A 19,635-nucleotide genomic window follows, 5' to 3' on the forward strand; every position below is an offset into this window, starting at 1 on the left:
CCCGATGGCCGTGCTGAGCTGCCAAAAGAAGATGACAGAAGAGGCGCACGTTCACGTTGTCTTCTTGTGACGTAAGTAGGCGTGCTGGGTTGGGGTAACACCGCGACGCTCCCTGGCCTGGCCTCGCCTCTCCTTCTTTTTTTCAATTTGTTTTTGACGCTTTCCACTGCCAGACGCTCCCTGCGCTTTTCTGATGAAATCTTCTCGTCGTCGAGCTGAAACGAGGCCGCTCGCTGCCGCGCTCAACTTTGTGCCCTCAAAGTCGCTCTTCACAGCGCTGCGACGGCTTTTGGACGAGTAGGCGACGCCGAAAGTTCTATTGTTGTTATTTTGTTTGTTTGTTTGTTCGTTTGTTTCGGGGACGGCCTCGGCCGGCTGCTAAGCTAGCCGGCTAACTCCCGAGGGGCTCTCGATCCGGTTGCTCGCCCGCCGAAGACGAGCAGCATGACGCGGCTGTCGCCGTCCGGCGTCCCCGTTGTTGCGACCCGTCCGTCCCCCGACGTGTCGTCTGTCGAAACGAAGCCGAAGCGGCAGCCCGACCTCGGCCGGGTCGCCGTCCGCTGCCGGCTCGCCGTCCGGGCGGAATGAGCGCGTGTCTCCGTGCTGGACATTTGACATTCGCGGAAACTTTTAGTGACAATTGGAGCCCAAGCGCGGACTCGAGCAGCTCCGACTTGCAGCTGAAGTCGGCCAGTCTTCAGTGTTGTCGGCCATTTTGGGAAAACATGTTTCAAAATGTGAGTAGCGAGGGCCGGCTCCCGGCGGGCGGCCGGAGCTTGGCCTCCTCCGCGGCCGTCCTGAGCGCGTCCCCTGCCGGCCTCGTCGCTCAGGAAAGCTCGTGGCTCGGCCTGCTCTCCGTGCTGTCCAGGCCCGCCCTCTCCTTCCTCTCCAGATATCTTCCGGGCCTCGGCGGGGGGGAAGCGCCGGCCCGGGACCAGGGCGATCTTCTGCGCCGGCTGGACGCCGCCGAGTCCACGTCGGCCTGGCGGCCCGCCGATCGCCGTCTGCGCCAGTTGGCCTTCGACGTCCCCCCGCCGGAGCCCGGCCAGAACCCGGAGGCAGTCTCCTTCCGGATCCGTCGTCGCTCGGGACACGAGGAGCTCCGGGAAGGACGGGACGAGCGCTCGGTGGGGAGACCCGCCGTCGGCGCGTCCGTCAGGCGCCGCCGGCCCCGGTTCTGCTGACTCGGGATGGGCGCGCGTGCTACTTTGTTCCCCGCAAAGGTCAAAGTTGACAATAGAGCGGCAGCGAAGTGTTTTGTTCCCCGGCGACCCGACGGGAGAAAGCGCCGGAGCGAACGTCGACGGAGGCCCGCGCGGCGTCCGGAACCTCCGGGCCGGCTCCCGCCCGCCGCTGACGCCCGACCAGGACAACGGCTACTACAGCCTGGAGGAGGAGCACGGCCTCAAAGGTCACAAGGGTCACGTCGGGGCGCTCTGCGACACGCGCGAAAAGCCTCTGGACCGTGGGATACGGGACGGACTCTCTGAAAAGATGGCGGACGGTCGCGCGACAGAGGATGCGGTCCCTGACGAGACGGCGGCTCACTCTGCGCCCGACGAGGTGGAGACGGCGGCTCACGTGATGCGCGAGGAGACGACGCCCGCGGAGACGGCGGGCCACGAGACGGCGGCGGCCCACGCGACCCGGGACAGACCCCCCGACGCGACGGTGCCGCCGCAGTGCCGTAACGTCAGCATCGCCTTCATCATGGGCTGCCCGTGCAGCGACGACGACAGCCAATCGGACGCCGACTCCGTCCGCGCCGACGACGGCTTCGACAGTTCGGCCTTGTCGGACCTCTCGTCCGTTTTGTCGTCGTCCGACGAGGAAGGCGACGACGCAGACGAAGAGACGGCGCGTCTGTTGGCGTCGCTGAATCGCCGCAACGACCCCTACAACCCTCAAAACTTCAGCGCCCGCCTACGCACGGGCCACGCGCCACCCGCTCTCAGCCCCCCTGCCTCGTCCCCGCCCCCCTCGGGTCGGGACGCGAGGGCCGACTCCGGCGGAGAGGCGGACGAGGTCGAAAGCCTCCTGGCACTGGCGTCGTTGACCCCGCGCGACCCCTACAGTTTGCTCAACTTCCGGGCACCGCTCTGCACCGGAAAAGCGCCGGCCGCGACGCCCCCGCGGTCCGGCCGCCCGCCACGGACTGGACGGCGGCTTCTCGCAACCTTTCACCTCTGCCAAAAAGGTAGGCTTTTATTTTGTCGTTTGCACTTGACAAGCTCACTTCCTGTTTAGGATTTTATGATGCACTTGCACTACTTCCTGTGCAGTGTTTTATTTTGTCACATTTGTGCTTGTGCAGCATTTTATTTTGTAGTGGTACCACTTCGTGTGCATCTACTCGCACTTCCTAATAAGATTTTGTTTTTCGTGCTTCTACTTCCTGCGTAGGATTTCATCTTGTACTTTTATTTTGTAGCACTTCTACTAATGCCAGATTTTATTTTGATTGCTTGCATTTCGGATTTAATTTGTTGCGCTGGAATGAATTTTGTAGCGTTTCTACATGATTTGGTTTCGTAGCGATGTTAGCTTACGCGTTGTCGTTCAGGTCCGTTTCAGCGACGTGGTGGAGGAGTTTGTGATCGCGCGGAGCGACGACGGCGGCGAGGCGGAGGACCGCCGGGGGCCGTGGGAGGAGCTGGCCCGCGACCGCGGCCGTTTCCTGCGGCGCTGCCGGGAGGCGGAGCTCAGCCTGGCGTACTGCCTGCAGCCCGAACATCGGCGCCGGGCGTACCGACGCGTCCGCGGCCACGCCGACGAGGCTCCGTCTCCTCCTCCAAACGAACTCTGACGTTTGACGCCAAACTAAACGGCGCTTTATTCGGAATTTTGTGTTCGTGAGGGTCCCGCACGATCTTTGTTCCGATTGATTGATCACGTGGCCGCTGGTCACGTGACACATGCTCAAAAGTATTCAGACGCTTTACGGACACATTGTGTCACACGTGCCATCGGACATTTTCAATTTGACGCTAATAAAGGAGGCGAACCCTAACCCGGCCGAACGTATTGACGAGATCGCGACAATCGGCCGAACGGCGTTGAGACGTTTGATTGGCTGTCAGACGGGAAGTCGAGAAGGACTCGCAACGAGTGTGGGCTGTATTTTCAACACAAAATGCTTTTATTTTTGTAGGGCATGCGATGACTTCCTGTTGTTTGCTCACGTGATCAATAAATCAGTCAACTGGTTCCTGGCTTCATGGTTGCTTAGCAACAGGCAGTCTTCAGCTGGGATTGGCTGCTCGCCCTCGGTCGCGTCAGCCCAAAGAAGCCGAGGAAAAGTAAGCTGTAACATACGTTCTTACTTATGTTTTTAGGACTTTTTTTATGTCATCACGTTTTAAGGTTCTTAGGATTTTATTTTTTTATTTATTTTTTTATTTTTTTAAAGCAACTTTGACATCCTTTGCATTTTACATAAGATTGTCGTGTTCTTTGCACTTCCATCCATTTTCTGTACCCCTTTATCCTCACAAGGGTCGCGGCTATCGTCGGGCGAGAGGCGGGGTACGCCCTGGACTGGTCGCCAGCCAATCGCAGGGCACAAACAAACAATCATTCGCACTCACAGTCACACCTACGGGCAATTTAGAGTCTTCAATGAACCTCGCACGCATGTTTTTGGGATGTGGGAGGAAAGCGGAGTACCCGGAGAAAAGCCACACAGGCACGGGGAGAACATGCAAACTCCACACAGGGGGGGCCGGGATTTGAACCTGCAACCTCACAACAGTGAGGCAGACGTGCTAACCAGTCGATCACCGTGCCGTCAATCTACGATTTACAAAAAAACTAAATATTTGTAACTCCAATAAATAAGGACAAACGTTTCAAAAAAGCTTTATAATAATCTGCTCGCATCATCCAGTTGTTCGTCTCAAATCGACTTCTTCTCAAACTGCATGCAAACTCCACACAGTCAGGGGTTCGAATCCCGGTCCTCAGAACTTTGAGGCGGATGTGCTAACCGGTCGTCCACCGCCGTGAAATCCGAATTCATGGAAAATAATTGAGTGATGTGGGAACATCTCCACGTTGTTAAAAGTGACGTGAATTTCCAATTTTGGCAAGACGCGTACAATTTGTTTAAGCGGGCCACATTTGGCCCCTGGGCCTCCAGTTCGACACCTGTGATTTAAGTGCATATTTGCGATGACGAAAGATCCACACGGCACGCTTTTCTATACTTTATAGTCTTGGTGGTGTTTGAATTGCACCTCTTGTCTGCAGTCACTTTTGCATCTTTCCATAAGAAATGTCATCAAAGAAGAATCTGCGGCGTTTGTTTATCTGGAAACGCGTGCGTCTTGGTGCGCTGATGACTTTGGAGCTCCTCACAAAACATCAAACGCACAATTTCATGGTTTGCGCAGATCCTACACACACACACAAGCTGAGCATCAAGTCCCTTAAATGTCAACGTTACTCGTTGTCACGCCGGCCGCCATATTAGGGAGGGACTCGATTCGCTTCTGTGGCACGCGGCGGATCGAGGAGCGTCCGCGAGCTACCTTAAATCCGCCGACGTCCGATGTTTCCACACGGAGCGCACGTAAATTCGTCTCCTTCAAACGCTTGAAGCCGGGACGAGCTGCAAAGATTGGGCGATTTTCATTTATTGTCAATGATCAAATATATCAGACTTGTTGGCGTCGTTTCATGCAAAAATCTTTTTAATGAAGCTAATGAATAAGCAGAAGCAGAAAGTGTGATCGGTAACTTTTTCTTTATTTGTTAAAATCAGTCAAAACGAAATTGTTTCAGAACATCTACAGTGTGTTGGGACAAAAAACTAGAAAAAACAAGTCGGCTCTTTAACACTTACATTTCCCTAATATTTATATATTAATATTTTTGTCATGATTTGCAGACGGATTGATAAAAATATAAAAAATCATCGCTCGTCGAGTTCTCATCAAAGTTCAGCGCAAAGCGGGCGGGACCGAGCCGGACGGCTTCGTATGACTGGACGACAGAGGCGGCGGCGGCCGCCTCAGGCCATGTAGGGGTACTTCCACTCCGTGAGCGGCGCGTGCGTTTCCTTGACGACCTGGGGGGACGTCCAGCGCAGGACGTAGTGAGGGCCGCCCGGTTTGTCGTTTGTGCCTGCCGACCGCAAAAAAAAAAATAAAATAAAAAAATTCTAAAACAAGATGGCGTCAAGAATGCAACTGTACTAAGAATTTCTTCAAGGAGCTTAAATAATACAGTATAAGGACGCTAAATCGGAAATAATCTCGAAAACTTCAAGGTACCGGTTGGGCCGGGTCCCCACGAGGCCGCTCGCCACCGACACATCGCGAAGCCTGAAGATATGTTACTTGAACTTTGTTCAAATCAAGTGAGAATCCATTTGTCATTAATGCTTATTAGACCCAGAATTATTTTGACCCGATACCAAACAAGAAACAAAAGCAATTTAGCAAATTTCAACGACACCGTCCAGTATGCGGGTATTTATTTCACAGTCACAGCGGTTAAATTTCGGGCTACAAAGTTACCGAATCGTTTCGGATCGTATCGCTCGAGACAAACCCGTGTCATCCTTGAATCCGATCGGTAACCAACCGCCGATCCTGATACTCATCCAATCGCTAAAACGAATCGTTACGCCCCTACTAGACACGCAAATGATTTTGTGACAAAAACAAAGCCATCCTCAATTATTTGGAGGCATTTTGGGATTGGAAAGAAAAAAAAAAAAAAAGAGCCAAGTGTTCTGCAGGTGGCAAAAATTAAGAAGTAAAACCCCTCCCCCAGGCTCGACAACACGGCAAGAAAGTTCTTGTGCGTGCAAGAAAAGAAAAGACTCGAAAGAAAACTTTTTTTTTTTGAGTAGCAATTTGTTTGCAGCTTCATCACACGGGGATCCGAAACGGAACTTTTACTAAACAACAATATGACAAATATGTCAGCGCTATGAAAATTCAATCAAACAATCGAGAATTTGGATTAACTATATTTTTGCTTGCTTAGCCTTGAAGCAATAGAGGAGAGAAAATAAGAGCTTTCACTCAATAACGGATGACTAATTGGTTTTCTTTTTTTTTTTTTTTTTTTTTTCTCAATCAAGTTTTTATTCCTTAAAGTCACATTACGCCCAAAAGTTAAGGCATTCATTGAAAAAAAAAAAAAAACATCAACAGCCTTTGTGCATCTTCACTTAAGCAGCTAGCATTTGGTGACATATTCATACATTAGATGCATACAGTTGTGAGGTTGCGCGTTCGAATCCCACCTGGCCCGTTGGGAGTTTGCATGTTCTGCCCGTGCCCGCGTGGCTTTTCTCCGGGTACCTCCCACATTTCCAAAACATGCGACTCTTCAATTGCCCGTAGGTGTGAATGTGAGTGCGAATGGTCGTTTGTTTCCATGTGCCCTGCGATTGGCCGGCGACCAGTTCAGGGCGGGATAGGTGCCAGCGCTATGGAAAACGGTCGTATGGATGAATACATTAGGTTCACGGCTGTGCGTTGATGAGCTTCGACCGCCAAATGGAACTAACAAGTAGTCATATTCTTTGTACTTGTGTTCAATTTGTTCAAACCGAAATGAAGAAACCGAGAAACAAAATATTTCCTTCATCCGAGTTCAGCAAAAGCCTCGTCTGTGCGGGTACACGATTCACTTCGCTCTTATTCCTCTCCGACCACATTTGCCAGGTTTTTCACCGACTTGACTCAAAGTTCAGCCACTTCCAGATCATCAGATGGTACTAGTATCCTGGTCTTATGTCACACGGCGACGACACTCGGCAAAAGTAACTTTAGGGTTGCGTACTGTACTCGTCACCTTTGTAATAACAAACGAACGGCCGTCGTAATGAACAAACGCTCCGTTATGTTAGCAAGGTGGACGTTAACGGCGACGTTAATCTCGCCGATTGGCGCCATGTTCATTTCACCTCTGTGTCTCGGCGGACAGAAAGGTCCGCGTTCCAACAAACGGCTGCTCTCCTTGCATTTCACTATGAAATGCTTCCACACGTTTGCCATTTTCTTTTTTCCTCTTCTGGATGTGCCGTCGCATCTTCCCGCTCCTTAAACCGAGTAACTTCGGCGGTGACGTGAGCGCGTTGTCACGTACGCCCCCGCGGTAAAACAGTGATTTGCAGTTGGGCGTTTTTTGAGGCGCAAAATGTGAATTTTAACTCACCGACTGCAAAGCGAGAGCGCATAATTCGAGCTCCGCTTTCATCCTCAGAGAGAATTTTCGATGCGTCGTTAGGTCGCGAACGGTCACTTCAGAAGCCGATGTCGCCGAACAAGCTCGCTCGCTTTCCTGGCAAATCACCGAGAAGTTCGGCCGCAACGCACGCGTCGGTCCTGACCTGAAGCTCTGGCGCCCCCGAACGGCTGCTGCGCCACAACGGATCCCGTGGACTTGTCGTTGATGTAAAAATTCCCCGCGGCGTTCCTCAGGATTTCGGACGCCTCGTCCAGCACCTTCCTGAAGAAGGTCACACGAGCGCACGTCAGGCGGCGGTCCCCGGCCCCGCCCGCCCTCGGCCCCGCCCCCGCGTCTTACTCGTCCAGGGCGAAGATGGCGCCTGTGAGAGCGTAAGGAGACGTGCTGTCCACCAGGCGCAGAACCTCCTTGTAGTCGGCGTCCGGGTAGACGAAGACCGACAGGACCGGACCGAAGATCTCCTGCGCGGCGGACGGGCGGGAAGTCAAAATAATCAGACGATAATTACTGTGGAAATGAAAGCAATAGCGCTCAATAGCTCCCGACATTAAACGACGGAACGAGTCGGGCGCGCACGGAGACAGGAAGGTCACCTCGGTCATGATGGGGTGTCGCGGGTCTGCGGCGGCGATGACGGTGGGCTCCACGAAGTAACCCCTGGAGTCGTCGCAGTTGCCCCCGGTGATGATTTCCAGGTCGGGCGAACACTTGGCCTCATCTAAATATTTCTTGATGCGACCGAACGACTGGCGGGAAACACAAAAGGCGTCAGTGCCCGGGCGTGACGGGCGCGCGCGCGCACGACCCAGGACGGCGCCACCTTGTGGTCGATGACGGCAGAGAAGAAGACGCCAAAGTCTTCCACGGGCTGAAAGACAGACAAAAGGACGTTTGAATTTTTCAAATGACAATTTAGTTGAAAAACAATTCCAAAATCTCGATATCGTAGTATTGCTTCCTGATGAAATAAAAAGCAAAAACCGAAAAAATTCGAGAGGGAGCGAAGCGTTTCACAAGTCGAGAGCGACTTCTTCGGTACCGATCCATGCCAATGAAGTCGGCTATCGACTCGGGAGGCTGCTTGAGCTTCGACTCGGCGTCAATTACACGCGAGTCAGACTCGGACTGCAATTCGCACAATGGAATCAACCCGCTATTCAATTGAGTAACCGGTTTGGTCCGTTTGCAAATGATAATCAATCCATCTGCAAACACAAAGCAGGGAATATTTGCTGCTGAGGGGCTGAAATTGGAGGATTTGGACAAGTTGAAGTTCAAAATGGCTCCAACGATTAACGGATGATCTAAACGGCCGTCGACGAATTGGATTTTAGTCGACTCATTGCCGCACGCGTGGAACTCGGCGGGCCCCACGTGACCCGTAGGCCAGCGTTACAAGGTGGTAGAAGAAGACGACGCGGCGGAACTGACATCTCCCACGCGGATTTGTCGGAGCGCGGCGAGCAGCTGCCCTTTGACGTCGGGCCACAAGGTGGCGGGCACGTACATCCTGGAGCAGGCCGAACACTTCTGGCCCGCGTACTCGAAGGCGGATCGCACCGTCCCGTTCACCACGCTGCGCACGTCCGCCGACTTGTGGACAAAATGGAAGTTCTTGCCGCCGCACTCTAACGGGAAGAAGAAGAAAATGAGGAAGGCGACCCCGGGTAGACCACCGCCGCCGCCGCCGCCGCCCTCCCGGCGGTCCTCACCTCCGGCCAGCCTGGGGAAGTTCTTGTACACGTCCAAGTTATGGGCCACCTGCTTCCACAGGCGCTTGAAGGTCCTGCGCACAAACAGGAAGTCACGTGACGGCAGCGCACAAAAATGGCGGCACACGATCGCCGTCGCATTTCCGGTGAATTCACGAGGAATTTATTGTTCTGCCTGTCCAAATCTTTTCCGCCAGAAGCTTCCGGAACATCAGTCCGGTTGCCGCGGGCCGGACGCCGGCGAGGATGTATTCGGGGTCGTTTGTCCGTCATCGCTCGCGAGGACAAAACGCGGAAGCTTTGCCGGCCGTTGGCCGACCGCAGACTCGCATACTGCGATGAGTCGCCACGGAAACCGGGTGAGGACGCGTCCGTCTCGCCGCTCACCTCAATGATTTCTCGTCCTCCTTTTGTGATGACAAAACCTTCGGAAACTCCCCGCGCCGCTTCGCCCGCCGCCACGTCTGCACGTCGCCGGCCGACAACTGCGCCTCGTGTCCTTACGGTACCAAACAGCTAGCTGTCCTTCGGGAAGCATTTGCATTTATTCCTTTTTTAAAAAAAAGGAATTTCCTCAATTTCCCGCTCTCTCGCCGGTGCCCTCCCTCGCAACGGGCACAAGTGCGGGCCATTTTACACTGAGACCAATACGACGATGTCATCAAGAAGCTTGATCGCGATTGGTCGCCTAAGTCCAAATCTGTACCTTGGGCCGAATTTGGGCCCTTTTATACCGTTTCTAGCGCGCCGCCCTTCGTTCTTACGGGACGCTGCCGGTGAAGTTGATTCCCGCCAGGTGCTCCGAGGACGTGACGGCGTCGCCGAAGACGGGACCGTCGGCCGGGAGGAACTGGATGACGTCGGGAGGAAGGCCGCACTCGCGCAGGACGCGGTACACGGCGTAGCTCGCCGACACGGCCGCGTCGCTCGGCTTCCACAGGACCACGTTGCCCTGAACGCGTGCAGAAACGCACACAAACGTTGCCGAATTCCTGCCAGGGGGCCTCTCCGGCGGTCCGCACATTACGGTGTCAATAACACTTATCTGATGAAGAATAAAAAGAGCGCTACTTTTTTTGCCCGACGACCTCGGAGCGCTCACCATGACGGCCGGCGTTCCCGCCAAATTCCCGCCGATCGCGGTGAAGTTGAAAGGCGCCACGGCGGCCACGAAGCCCTGGTGACAAATGGGGGGGGGGGGGGACGACAAAAAGGGTTCCCGTGACAACCGAGCGCCAAGGAAAAAGCGACCGGCGTTTCCACGGAAAGGAGAGAGAAAGCGCGCAGGCGCTACCTCGAGGCCGCGGTAGACGGCGGTGTTGACGCTGCCCTCGGCGTCCAGCGGTTGCGCCGCCTCCAGCTCGACGGCGTGTTTGGCGTTGAAGCGGAAAAAGTCGATCAGCTCGGCCGCCGCGTCGATCTCCGCCTGGATCACCGTTTTGCCCTGGGAGCCCGCAGCGCCGGCGCTTAACGTCTGAGCAAGGCGAGCCGAAGCGGGAACGGGAGCGGGCCGGCCGGTACCTGCCCGACCATGGTCTTGGCCAGCAATTCGCCTCGTTTGGGTCCGCCGATCACGTCCGCCGCCTTGAAGAGGATCGCCGCTCGGTCCTGGACGGGTTTCAGGTCCCACTCGCGGCGCGCCGCCACCGACGCCGCGATGGCTTTGTGGATCACGTCCTGCACGCACGCACGCACGCACCTCCAAATTCATCAACGTACCGACCCGCCCGCCGATACCCGCCGTAGACGGGCGCTTCTAGGCTCGCAAATGTTTCCAATTCAGGACCCCCTCATAATCCTAACGTCAATTTAACGGAACGACCACGTGCGCCCCTAAACGCCGCAGCAACTAAAAAGCCGCCCCTTTCCAAGACAAAAGCGGGAGTGTTACAGTACCAAATTCCTATTTTTGAAAGAAAAAAAGATTGTAATGCTAGGAGAATAAAGAAGGCGCATTTTTTCCAACAGCAAAGGTCAGACTGAACGCAAGTATTTTGTCGAGATATCGAACATGGAAAAAAAGTCTGCCCCTCCCCCAAAAATGTTTTTTTGTTAAATAAATATAATATGAATTATATATAATATTAATTATATATTTAACACATGGAGAAAGTTATATTTTATGAAGTGAATTTCAAAATGACGACTTTGTTGGCCCTATATTACGTCAACCTTCATTCTGGAAAAGAAACCTCTATTCTCTAATATAATGTCCATGTTGTTTTTAAAAACAAAAAAAAGGCCTAACGCCTGCAATATCATTTGTGGTTTTACCAACACAAAACATTCATTTCGAGATGTACCAAAGCCAAGGTCGGTCCCCGTATGTGGTATGTCGGTTTGCGTGTTTAAATGTGCAACATTTGCTGCAAATGATTTAGCGGACTCCCAAGCGCCAGCTCGAGGAGCCCACTTTGAGAAGCGGCATTGCAGTTTGTCACCTTGTCGGCGTAGCAGAACTTTGCCACTTTGTGCGCGTGATTGAAGGGCTAGAAAAAGAGAAGAAAAGCTCAATCGCACTCCAGCAAGCGACGACACCGCGGCGCGGGCGTACTCACGGACACTTGGTAGCGGACGTCGTCGGTCCAGACGTGTTCATCGCCGACCACGCAGGGAATCTCCTCCGTGCCGGACTTCACCTGCTCCAGCGCCTGACGAGCGAACACGTTCGCATACACAAAGGCACGTTGACAAATACGTCGACGGTCGTCGGGAGTCAAAGTTGTCCGAGACCTGCAGCAGTTGTCGTCTTTCGGGACTTCCGCGTTCGAAGCGCAGGATGGGCTCGTTCCTCACCGACACGCCGGCACGCGACGCCGAACCTTTCAAACTGAAGGCACAAGGCGGCGTTTATTTTGGAGCGACGACAGCCGCTCGCTCAGCGAAGAGCCGCCGGTGACGGTCGCCCGTCTTTGGGACTGCCGACGTGTCGCGCCGCGGCTTCAATGTCAACGCTGCCTGTTAATTACATGATTGTTAACGCAACTCAAATCGATATTGAACAGAGTTGCCGTATTTTCATTTTGTGCTCCACTCGCACCGTGACAAGATTTCCCAAAACTAGCGCCCGACCGACCTGGAGTTTTTTTCAGGCCGACGCCGATTCTGATATTTGGCAGAATCAAATTCTGATAACCGATTGGCTGATGAATTTTTAAAACTAGATAATGAATAAAATAACATCTTCTATGGTCCCGTAATGCTTAGAACAATAAAGATATGAATTCCAGGCCTAACAAGTCAGTTTGACAATACTTTTGTCATTTAGAAACTTCAGAAGAGAGAAAAATGTGCAAAAATCAGCTGATTTCTTGTCCACCCGAACTTGCGGCCCAAGCTCGTTCCTCAAGATAGCCGCCGAAAATCCCTTTGTAGTGAGTCACGAGTATTCGAGTCATCGTTTCCGTCCTCGCGTCTCTTGTGAGAATGATGAACGGTTGCGAACGCAGTAAGCGCATTTGCAACTATTCATCATTCCTGATTTACAAAAAAGCAAACGTTAAACAACAATAAAATACGCGCACAAAGTTTTGAACAAGCTCCGCCGGGACAAAAAGTCTGGTTAGGGTTGATAAATGATAATAGTAATGGCTGACTGTGTCACGATAACCCTAACTTTTCCAAGTGTCAACTTTGACTCGATGTCACTTTCAACTTATTAACTCGTCGGTCAGCCAGCTCAAGGTCAACAAACAGCGAGCGGCTCTCCAGCCAGCTAGCTAGCTAGCTGCCTCTATTGTGGCTCAACGTGTTTTTTTGTGAGCGGTTAATGAATGAACAGGACTTTAAAGAGTTCGTGTTTGTGCACGCACAACATAAATGTCGTCCTGCATGAAAAGTGACACACGACGCAGGGTGAAACTTGGTAACTGTTGACATGTGCGTGCGCACTGACCATCAAAGTCGTCGGATGAGTGGAGCTTGGCTAACGACTCCCTCCGAGCAACAAACATGCCTGCTAGCGAGTTGGCTAGTTAGCGTTAGCTTGTTTGGCCGCTTCCGGCCCGACACTTGAACGTACTTTTGGTTCTCGCGTGCATGCGGTCCAACTCACCCCCGCCATGAGTGGCGCCTGGCCGCCGCTGTCACGCGCAGCATGTTTCCACCACCGGCACGAGGACGAAGGCCACGAATTACGCTCCCGCTGGGCCACGACGGCACCGCCTCCGACCGCAACACCTCTCAAGGTCGACTGACCAAGTGCTCACCGGTTCCGCCTTCGTCGGACTGCAGTCAGCCAGGAGGATTCGGGGGAAGTTTCTTTTATTTCTCAATCTTTGTCAGCCAGTCAGGGGGAAAGTCTGTGGCTGTGACGTCACAGCGCGCAAGCTTTTAATCCGAGTTATTCGGTGTCCCGGTCCGACGACTCGGATATTTGGATATCGTTTTTAAATCGTCCCTAAATTCCCCGTTTGGATCCCTTTGAAGAATAAATGATGATTTGGAAAATTCGGAAAAAACATTTCTTTTTCTGTGTAACACCCCTCCCAGCGGGGCGAGTGGTTCCGCCCACAGGCGGGTTCACAGCTAGCCAATCGCAGGCCGCATTGGAAGGGCCTGACAAGCTTTATACTCGCGCGGAAGGCGACCGCGCTGACGCCACTGCGTCTATCCCGCGCGCGGTTTGCCTTAAAAGGCTTCTTTATATACTCCCGCGGTCGCATTGCATCACGTGACCGACGCATTGGCCCGCGCGATTCCTCTGCGTAGCTTGACGCGCACACGGCCAAAACCGAACAACAATGACGACCGTGGAACAGAGTCAGCGAGAACAAGCGGAGCTAGATGACCACATGATACGTTTAATTATGCTGCAAAATCGATCGAGGAGGCGGCGGCGGCGTCATGTGGAACCGGGAGGAACCCCGATGACATCATCACAGCATGTGACTAAAACGGACCAATCAAGACAGATGAGCTCCGCGGCATTCTACCGCAGCAACGCAGAGGGGCCTCGCGGGCCAATGCGTCGGTCACGTGATCCAATGCGGGCGTTGTCGGGCGCGGGTGTACAAAGAGGCCTGAAGGCGGGCTTTTTACCTCATTTGGCAGACTACAACTGCTACCTGATTGGCTCCCTCCAATCAAAGTAGCAGTCCATAATGCTTCTAGTGTTAACGTCCTTTATATAAATGGTATTTGACATCCATCCATTGAGCCATTTTCCGTAGTGCTTCTCCTCACACGGGTCACGGGCGTGCTGAAGAGAGGCAGGGTACACCCTGAACTGGTCGCCAGCCAATCGCAGGTTCACATTGAAGGGAATATAGAATACTTTATATTCTAATATGTAATTCTAACTAGTTTGGAAGAGAATGTGTATTGGAGTATAGGAGTATACTGCAGGAAGGCCCCCAGCGGCGGGTATGTGGCCCCCATCAGGGGGTATTTGGAGACAGATGGCAAAGAAGAAAGGAACTGCGGGGAGCCACTATAAACATTGAATGCAGGAGACATCGGCAGGCGACGTCTGGACCCAGATCAGATAGTCATCATTTGGCCGAACAACGATGACGTCAGATTACGGACCAATCGGACGACAGCGATTCCACACCGGCCTGTTTGAAACATTGTACAAGTCTGGGGGAGAGTCAGATAGTTTGGTTCTACGACTGTATCTGCTAAGAATAAGTTAGGGTAGTTACGAAGCCAGAGCTCTGCAAAATGTATAGACTCCTCTGTCAGGAATAAATTGGTTGCTTTTGATACATTGTTGTGAACGACGTTCTTTCACGAAAACGAACACGCTTGGAACCACGGAAGTTGGGAGATTTTAAAACACAGGTTCCTTCAACATACAAACAACCATTCGCGCCTACGGGCAATTTAGAGTTTCCAATGAACCTAGCAAGCACGCATGTTTTTGGGATGTGGGAGGAAACCGGAGTACCCGGGGAAAAGCCACGCAGGCAGGGTTGCTATTTGAACCCGCAACCTCACGAATGTGAGGCAGATGTGCTAACCGGTCACGACCGTGCCGCCTATAACTAGTATTGAACATTCCGAGCAAAAAGATAAATGTAACAGCCACCATATAACAGAACTTCCCACAGAGTTAGCAAAATAAACGGGGATAATAATGGGAATTGTTTTTGGAACGCTCAATTTATGACTATGAATTAGGCTGTGGATTGAAATGCAGCCCTATGGGGGGCACGAGCCCTTGGAAACTGTAGGCCGGTCCCGAGCCCGGATAAATGCGGAGGGTCGCGTCAGGAAGGGCATCCGGCTTAAAACTTGGCCAAACAAATATGAGCGTTCCTCCAAAGAATTCCAGACCGGATCGATCGGGGCCCTGCAGGTTCACGACGTCCGCCCCCGGCGCCGTGAACCTGCAGGGCGCCGGTGGAAATTCGGCTACTGTGGGTCGAAGACGAAGGAGATGTGGAAAGCGGGTTCTTCGGCAGAAAGAGAAGAGGAAAGCGCAGAGCCGAGAACTGAATGTTGGGACTACGACGGGGAAATCTCGGGAGTTGGTTGACATGATGATGAGGAGAAAGCCACTCGTGAGAACCGTCCACATTTCCTCTTCCTTTGTGTGCGTGTATGTGCGGGGGGGACGGGGTACGTCCTTTGGCGTGTTTTCATGGTAATGTCAAGAAAAAAATCTCTCTTTGTGATGAATAATTTAATTCCATAACAGGACACACGTGCGCACAAAAGAGAAAAGTAACAATGGCTCCATCAACAAGAAGAAATCCAAACCACTTGCAATGTACGTACCATGCACTCACGCACGCCACAGCACAACTATTACTGACGCACGACGCGTGTGAGTAAACGCGTCGAAGCGACTCTTCCGTCCTTCCTCGGACTGAGAGGAGCCCTCAAGCGCGTGTGTTAGGAGGAGGCGGGGGGCTTGCAGTAGTCGTCCACCCCCGTTATGGTGGCCTTGCAGAAGAAACAATCCTTGTTGTTCATCAGGTGCTGATTGATGCAAGCTCTAAAAACAACAACAAATAAATGTCGCTGGCTCCCAGCAGCAACAACAAAAAGATGGCGTCTCGCGGCCTCGGAGGGGGTCCCGTGACGAGACCGCCCGGCCAATCAAACCGCTGCTCGACTAATCGACGCATTCAAGAATGTGTGTGTACGGGTTTCCCTCGCGTTATCGCGGTTCGCCTATTTCCGATTCGGTGCGTTGTGGATTTGTTGCCATATTCATATTGTGCATAATTCACCACATGGCGGGATTTTGAGTGTATGCTGTATTTTTTGGGGTGCTAAAATAAACGCCCCCTAGCCTAAAACAACTTCAAACAAAACGAAAGAAAACGTCATTAAAACACATATTACAAGGAATCAAATGTACATAGTATCCAGTAATACTGTGCATGAGCGTAGAAGAGCTTATTTATGTCACGTGCTTAAGAGTATAGAAAGTGTTTCTAAGATTAAGGTAGAGGTGAATAGGAGTGTGGAGAAGATGAATAAATTCATACAGCTTTAACGTATGTGTCAATAGTCCTATTCATTTGATTTTAGACACTCACTTTTGATATAGAATTTGTATCTGCATTTGTTCTGTTGTTGCGTCCTTGTTTGAATTTGTTTTGTAAGGTGATCTCGGGTGCTCAGAAAGGCACTTAGAAATCAAATGACTGTTATTGCTCCAAAAACGTGGTTGCTACTTTGCGGATTTCACCGGAACCCAAACGAGCCATTTCTGTCATTGTGCGTTCGTGTGCGTGTGACTGACTTGCAGGACTTGTGCGAACAGGGTTTAAAGACGGCCGAGATGGAGTGCGCATAGCAGATAGGGCAAAGGTCGTCCTCGCTCGTCGGCTGGAAGCACAAACAAAGGACAAGATCATGAGGAGAACACCAAACGTGAGATTGCACTCTGCACAATAGCACTCTGTAATCTTATATTTGATACAAAATACACAAAAGTACAATCATGATTTTATTAAATAGAATGAAAAGAAACCGTTTTTGTCACGCTGCATAATTGAAAGCTACTCGTCTCGGCCACCTGGGGGCAGTATGAGACAGACTCTTGATTGAGGACTATTATGAATCCCTTTGAGTTGTGGACAGTCCTTGCCCCTTTGCAGCAGCCAATCGTATTGCAGAGGGGGGAACTGTGGGAAAAGTGGCATTCATAATAATGTCTCAACTCGTCTGATCTCATCAGTAGGCCGCTAATATTAGTCATTCTACGCAGAGGAGAAAGAACATGACCTGGTTTTGTCGTGGCTCAAACAAATTCAATTGGCGGCTTAAAGACCCTGCAAAGTCATTTTCGATTTTTTGTCTCAATACAGGAAAGATATTTGAAGCGCTGAAAATGTGCAAAGGGAAAACAATTGTTGAGATATAGGGTTTAACAGTTTGTCATCAGCTCAGTGGTCTGGAGTTCTGGGGGTTAGGGTCAAAATGGGGGTGCACTGACGCGACCAGGGAATAGCATGAGAAGCCCCTCCCCCACCGCAGAAGTACTCAATTGCCACCTCTTCGTTGATTCTAACTTTTGACATTTCTACCACGACAGCGCGCAGTCGGCCATCGAGCGAGGCCGACGACAAGCGGAAAAAAGACTAAATCTTCCCTCGAACGTTACGCGTCATTTGGGCTGCAGTGTCGCTTCGGCGCGGGAGCCAGACGGCGGCGAAACGGACGCCTCCGCCGCCCCGCCAGCAAATAGGAAATAGTAGCCGCCGGCGGGTCCTCGGAGGAAAAAAACATCACCCGGGTCGACCGCGCCTTCAGGAGCGCAAAACCGTCGGCAGCCGCCGCCGCGCGCCCCTCCGCGGCCGCGACGGCGTGCGCATCGCTCGGAACGAGCCGGGAGAGAAGGCACGTACGTGACTGACGGCTGAAAGTTTCGCGGGTCGGCGGGCCTCTTTTTCGCGGACACGCCCGCTGAGACGACGTATCATTTCTTCGCCATTTTGAAGCCTGATTTCATATACTTGCCAATTTGCCGCTCTTGTCTGTGGCATGTCAAATTTACAAGACATTTTTGCGGGGTCTTTAAAAGGGCTAAAACGCTGCAACATTGATGCTAATTAGGGTTAGCAAGAAGCTAAGAATTGTTTGGCTGTTTAAAAACACACTCATTCTCATTCTCTTTGTTTTCGCTTTAGTTTGATCAGTAAACTTCAACTGGGGTTCATAATCATAATCATAATCCATCACATTTTGTGATGCGATGATGATGATGAAGACGACGCTAGCGACCTGCGCGCTGGTCGCGGCCTGCTGCGATTCCCTGGTGAGGAAGACCAACATGCGCTCCACCTTCATCTTCTCCTCCACGCTGATGTAGTCGCTGTCTGCAAAAACAAAACAAACGAGCGGCGCCAAAGTTAGCGGATCACGCGCTAGAAACGCGACAAGACGACAACGTGCGCGCGCGAGACTCACACGCGTTCAGCGAGAAATGCTTGCGCTCCGACGGGCCGGCGGGCGGGGGCGGAGCCACGGAGGACGCCAGGGCGCCCGCCGCCGAACGAGCGGCGGCGGACGAGGAAGAGGCGAGCGGCCCCCCCGGCTCGCTGAGAAGGTGCTGGATGGAGTGAAGCTGGAAGCACGGGTCCGACAGCAGCACGCACGCCGCGCGGCACGTCCTGACACACACGCACGCACGCCGTCACTCAACTTCCTGTCAGCTGGATGTGACGACATCATTCTACTTCCTGTATGCTGCGATCGGCCGACGAGAACCCTTTTCAAATTGTTTTGACGACTTTTGCTGATGTGTTTCTGTTTTTGCATTCCAACAAATGAACCCAAAATGTTGTCAACTTCGACAAATACTATTCGTGCTGCGCGATCACGGCCCAAGTGATCATCACGATGGTTTGATCAATATTGTAATCAGGATTATTAGGGAACACCGATGAGGGGAGACCGCAGACCGCAGACCGCGACGACAACCGCTTTGTACAACAAAGTGTGCGTTTTTTTTGGCTCTTTGTCTTTTACGATTTGTTCTTTTGTGTTGTTTTTCTAACAGCGGTCCCTGCTCGAGCCAATTTCAGCCCTTTGTATGTCCCACGGAATCTGACCAAATGTTATCCTCTCTTTATTTTTATTGCACTACTCAACAAATAGGTAAGCGGCTTTTAGTGCCAAATGAAACTTGAAATAATAATAAATAATAGATAATCAGAAATATAATTTCAACCTTAGCAAGGCCGAACCGAATGAAGTGCAACCGCCACGTGCGACCCAATCGACGGAAGTAAAAACACTCGAAACGTCAAAGGGCATAACGCTCGGCCGCAGTCTTTTGAAAAGTCTTTTCGTCAGACGCCGACGCTCGCCAACTGCAAACGAGCCGAAAAGCCGGAAAGTCGAAATGTTGAAAAGCTGAAGTCGAAAAGCCAAACGCCAAAAAAAGCCGAAAAGCAGAAAAGTCAAAAAGCGAAAAAGCCGAAATGTCGAAACGCCAAAAAGTCAAAAAACCAAAAAAGCTGAAAAGTCGAAAAGGGGAAAAGCCCCCCCAAAAAAATCGAAAAGCAGAAAGGCGGTAGTGGCAAAGTCCCAAAATCGAAGCGGAGTCGGACGTCAACAACAACAACAATTGTTTCCACTTCGCGTTTCGCTCACACGTCGCTAACGTTCTGCGAGAGCAACTTCAAAAAAAAAGCTTTGCAAATAATACATATGACATCGTGCCTTATTAGGCTTTTATTTTGAACTTGTCCCTCGCAGCGCATTACCGGAATGCACGGTGTCAAACTCAAGGCCCGGGGGCCAGATCTGGCCA

The 19,635-nt window shown here is 52.0% G+C and overlaps 3 protein-coding genes across 6 annotated transcripts in view; 1 reads left to right on the forward strand and 2 right to left on the reverse strand.

The window, feature by feature from the left end:
- The first annotated feature begins 444 nt into the window (after positions 1–444).
- On the forward strand, positions 445–3,207 carry LOC133408541 (uncharacterized). The gene is made up of 3 exons (XM_061687550.1): positions 445–487; positions 803–2,197; positions 2,564–3,207. Exons 1-3 carry the CDS (start codon positions 445–447, stop codon positions 2,854–2,856), a joined length of 1,731 nt encoding a protein of 576 aa, XP_061543534.1. The 3' UTR covers positions 2,857–3,207.
- Positions 3,208–4,725: 1,518 nt separating this feature from the next.
- On the reverse strand, positions 4,726–13,552 carry aldh4a1 (aldehyde dehydrogenase 4 family, member A1). 4 transcript variants are annotated; one of them, XM_061688792.1, is made up of 15 exons: positions 12,973–13,547; positions 11,652–11,748; positions 11,477–11,569; positions 11,360–11,407; positions 10,440–10,595; positions 10,213–10,362; positions 10,021–10,095; positions 9,683–9,870; positions 8,919–8,992; positions 8,638–8,834; positions 8,027–8,074; positions 7,800–7,952; positions 7,546–7,667; positions 7,349–7,467; positions 4,726–5,124 (listed from the first exon to the last, which is right to left on the reverse strand). In XM_061688792.1, exons 1-15 carry the CDS (start codon positions 13,014–13,016, stop codon positions 5,012–5,014), a joined length of 1,677 nt encoding a protein of 558 aa, XP_061544776.1. In that variant the 5' UTR covers positions 13,017–13,547; the 3' UTR covers positions 4,726–5,011. The 4 variants fall into 4 exon arrangements, 2 of the variants coding, with proteins under 2 accessions (XP_061544776.1, XP_061544774.1); XR_009769372.1 differs by adding an exon at positions 6,257–6,442 and having other exon boundaries at positions 5,038–5,124; positions 7,174–7,467; positions 9,683–10,095; positions 12,973–13,552; XM_061688790.1 differs by having other exon boundaries at positions 9,683–10,095; positions 12,973–13,550.
- Positions 13,553–15,268: 1,716 nt separating this feature from the next.
- LOC133409159 (E3 ubiquitin-protein ligase RNF123) overlaps positions 15,269–19,635 on the reverse strand; it is a 57,844-nt gene continuing 53,477 nt past the window's right edge. The window contains exons 37-40 of the mRNA XM_061688794.1: positions 18,288–18,490; positions 18,102–18,196; positions 16,618–16,703; positions 15,269–15,861 (exon numbers count right to left, since the gene is read on the reverse strand). Coding sequence (XP_061544778.1) covers positions 15,759–15,861; positions 16,618–16,703; positions 18,102–18,196; positions 18,288–18,490 — 487 coding nt within the window. The 3' untranslated portion in view covers positions 15,269–15,758. The remainder of the gene's footprint in view (positions 15,862–16,617; positions 16,704–18,101; positions 18,197–18,287; positions 18,491–19,635) is intronic.

Source organism: Phycodurus eques, chromosome 10 (genome assembly GCF_024500275.1).
Source record: "Phycodurus eques isolate BA_2022a chromosome 10, UOR_Pequ_1.1, whole genome shotgun sequence".
In the NCBI taxonomy this organism is placed as follows: domain Eukaryota; kingdom Metazoa; phylum Chordata; class Actinopteri; order Syngnathiformes; family Syngnathidae; genus Phycodurus; species Phycodurus eques.

What these genes read in the sequence shown, in the direction of transcription:
- LOC133408541 (XM_061687550.1), top strand. Translation starts at nt 445, where the DNA reads ATGACGCGGCTGTCGCCGTCCGGCGTCCCCGTTGTTGCGACCC. An exon ending in CGTCCCCGTTGTTGCGACCC is followed by an intron (nt 488 to 802) that starts GTCCGTCCCCCG and finishes GGCCGTCCTGAG; the next exon opens with CGCGTCCCCTGCCGGCCTCG. An exon ending in CTTTCACCTCTGCCAAAAAG is followed by an intron (nt 2,198 to 2,563) that starts GTAGGCTTTTAT and finishes GTTGTCGTTCAG; the next exon opens with GTCCGTTTCAGCGACGTGGT.
- aldh4a1 (XM_061688790.1), bottom strand. Translation starts at nt 13,016, where the DNA reads ATGCTGCGCGTGACAGCGGCGGCCAGGCGCCACTCATGGCGGGG. An exon ending in GACAAATCCGCGTGGGAGAT is followed by an intron (nt 8,075 to 8,637) that starts GTCAGTTCCGCC and finishes TCTGTCTTTCAG; the next exon opens with CCCGTGGAAGACTTTGGCGT. An exon ending in CTGCCGTCATCGACCACAAG is followed by an intron (nt 7,953 to 8,026) that starts GTGGCGCCGTCC and finishes GTTTCCCGCCAG; the next exon opens with TCGTTCGGTCGCATCAAGAA.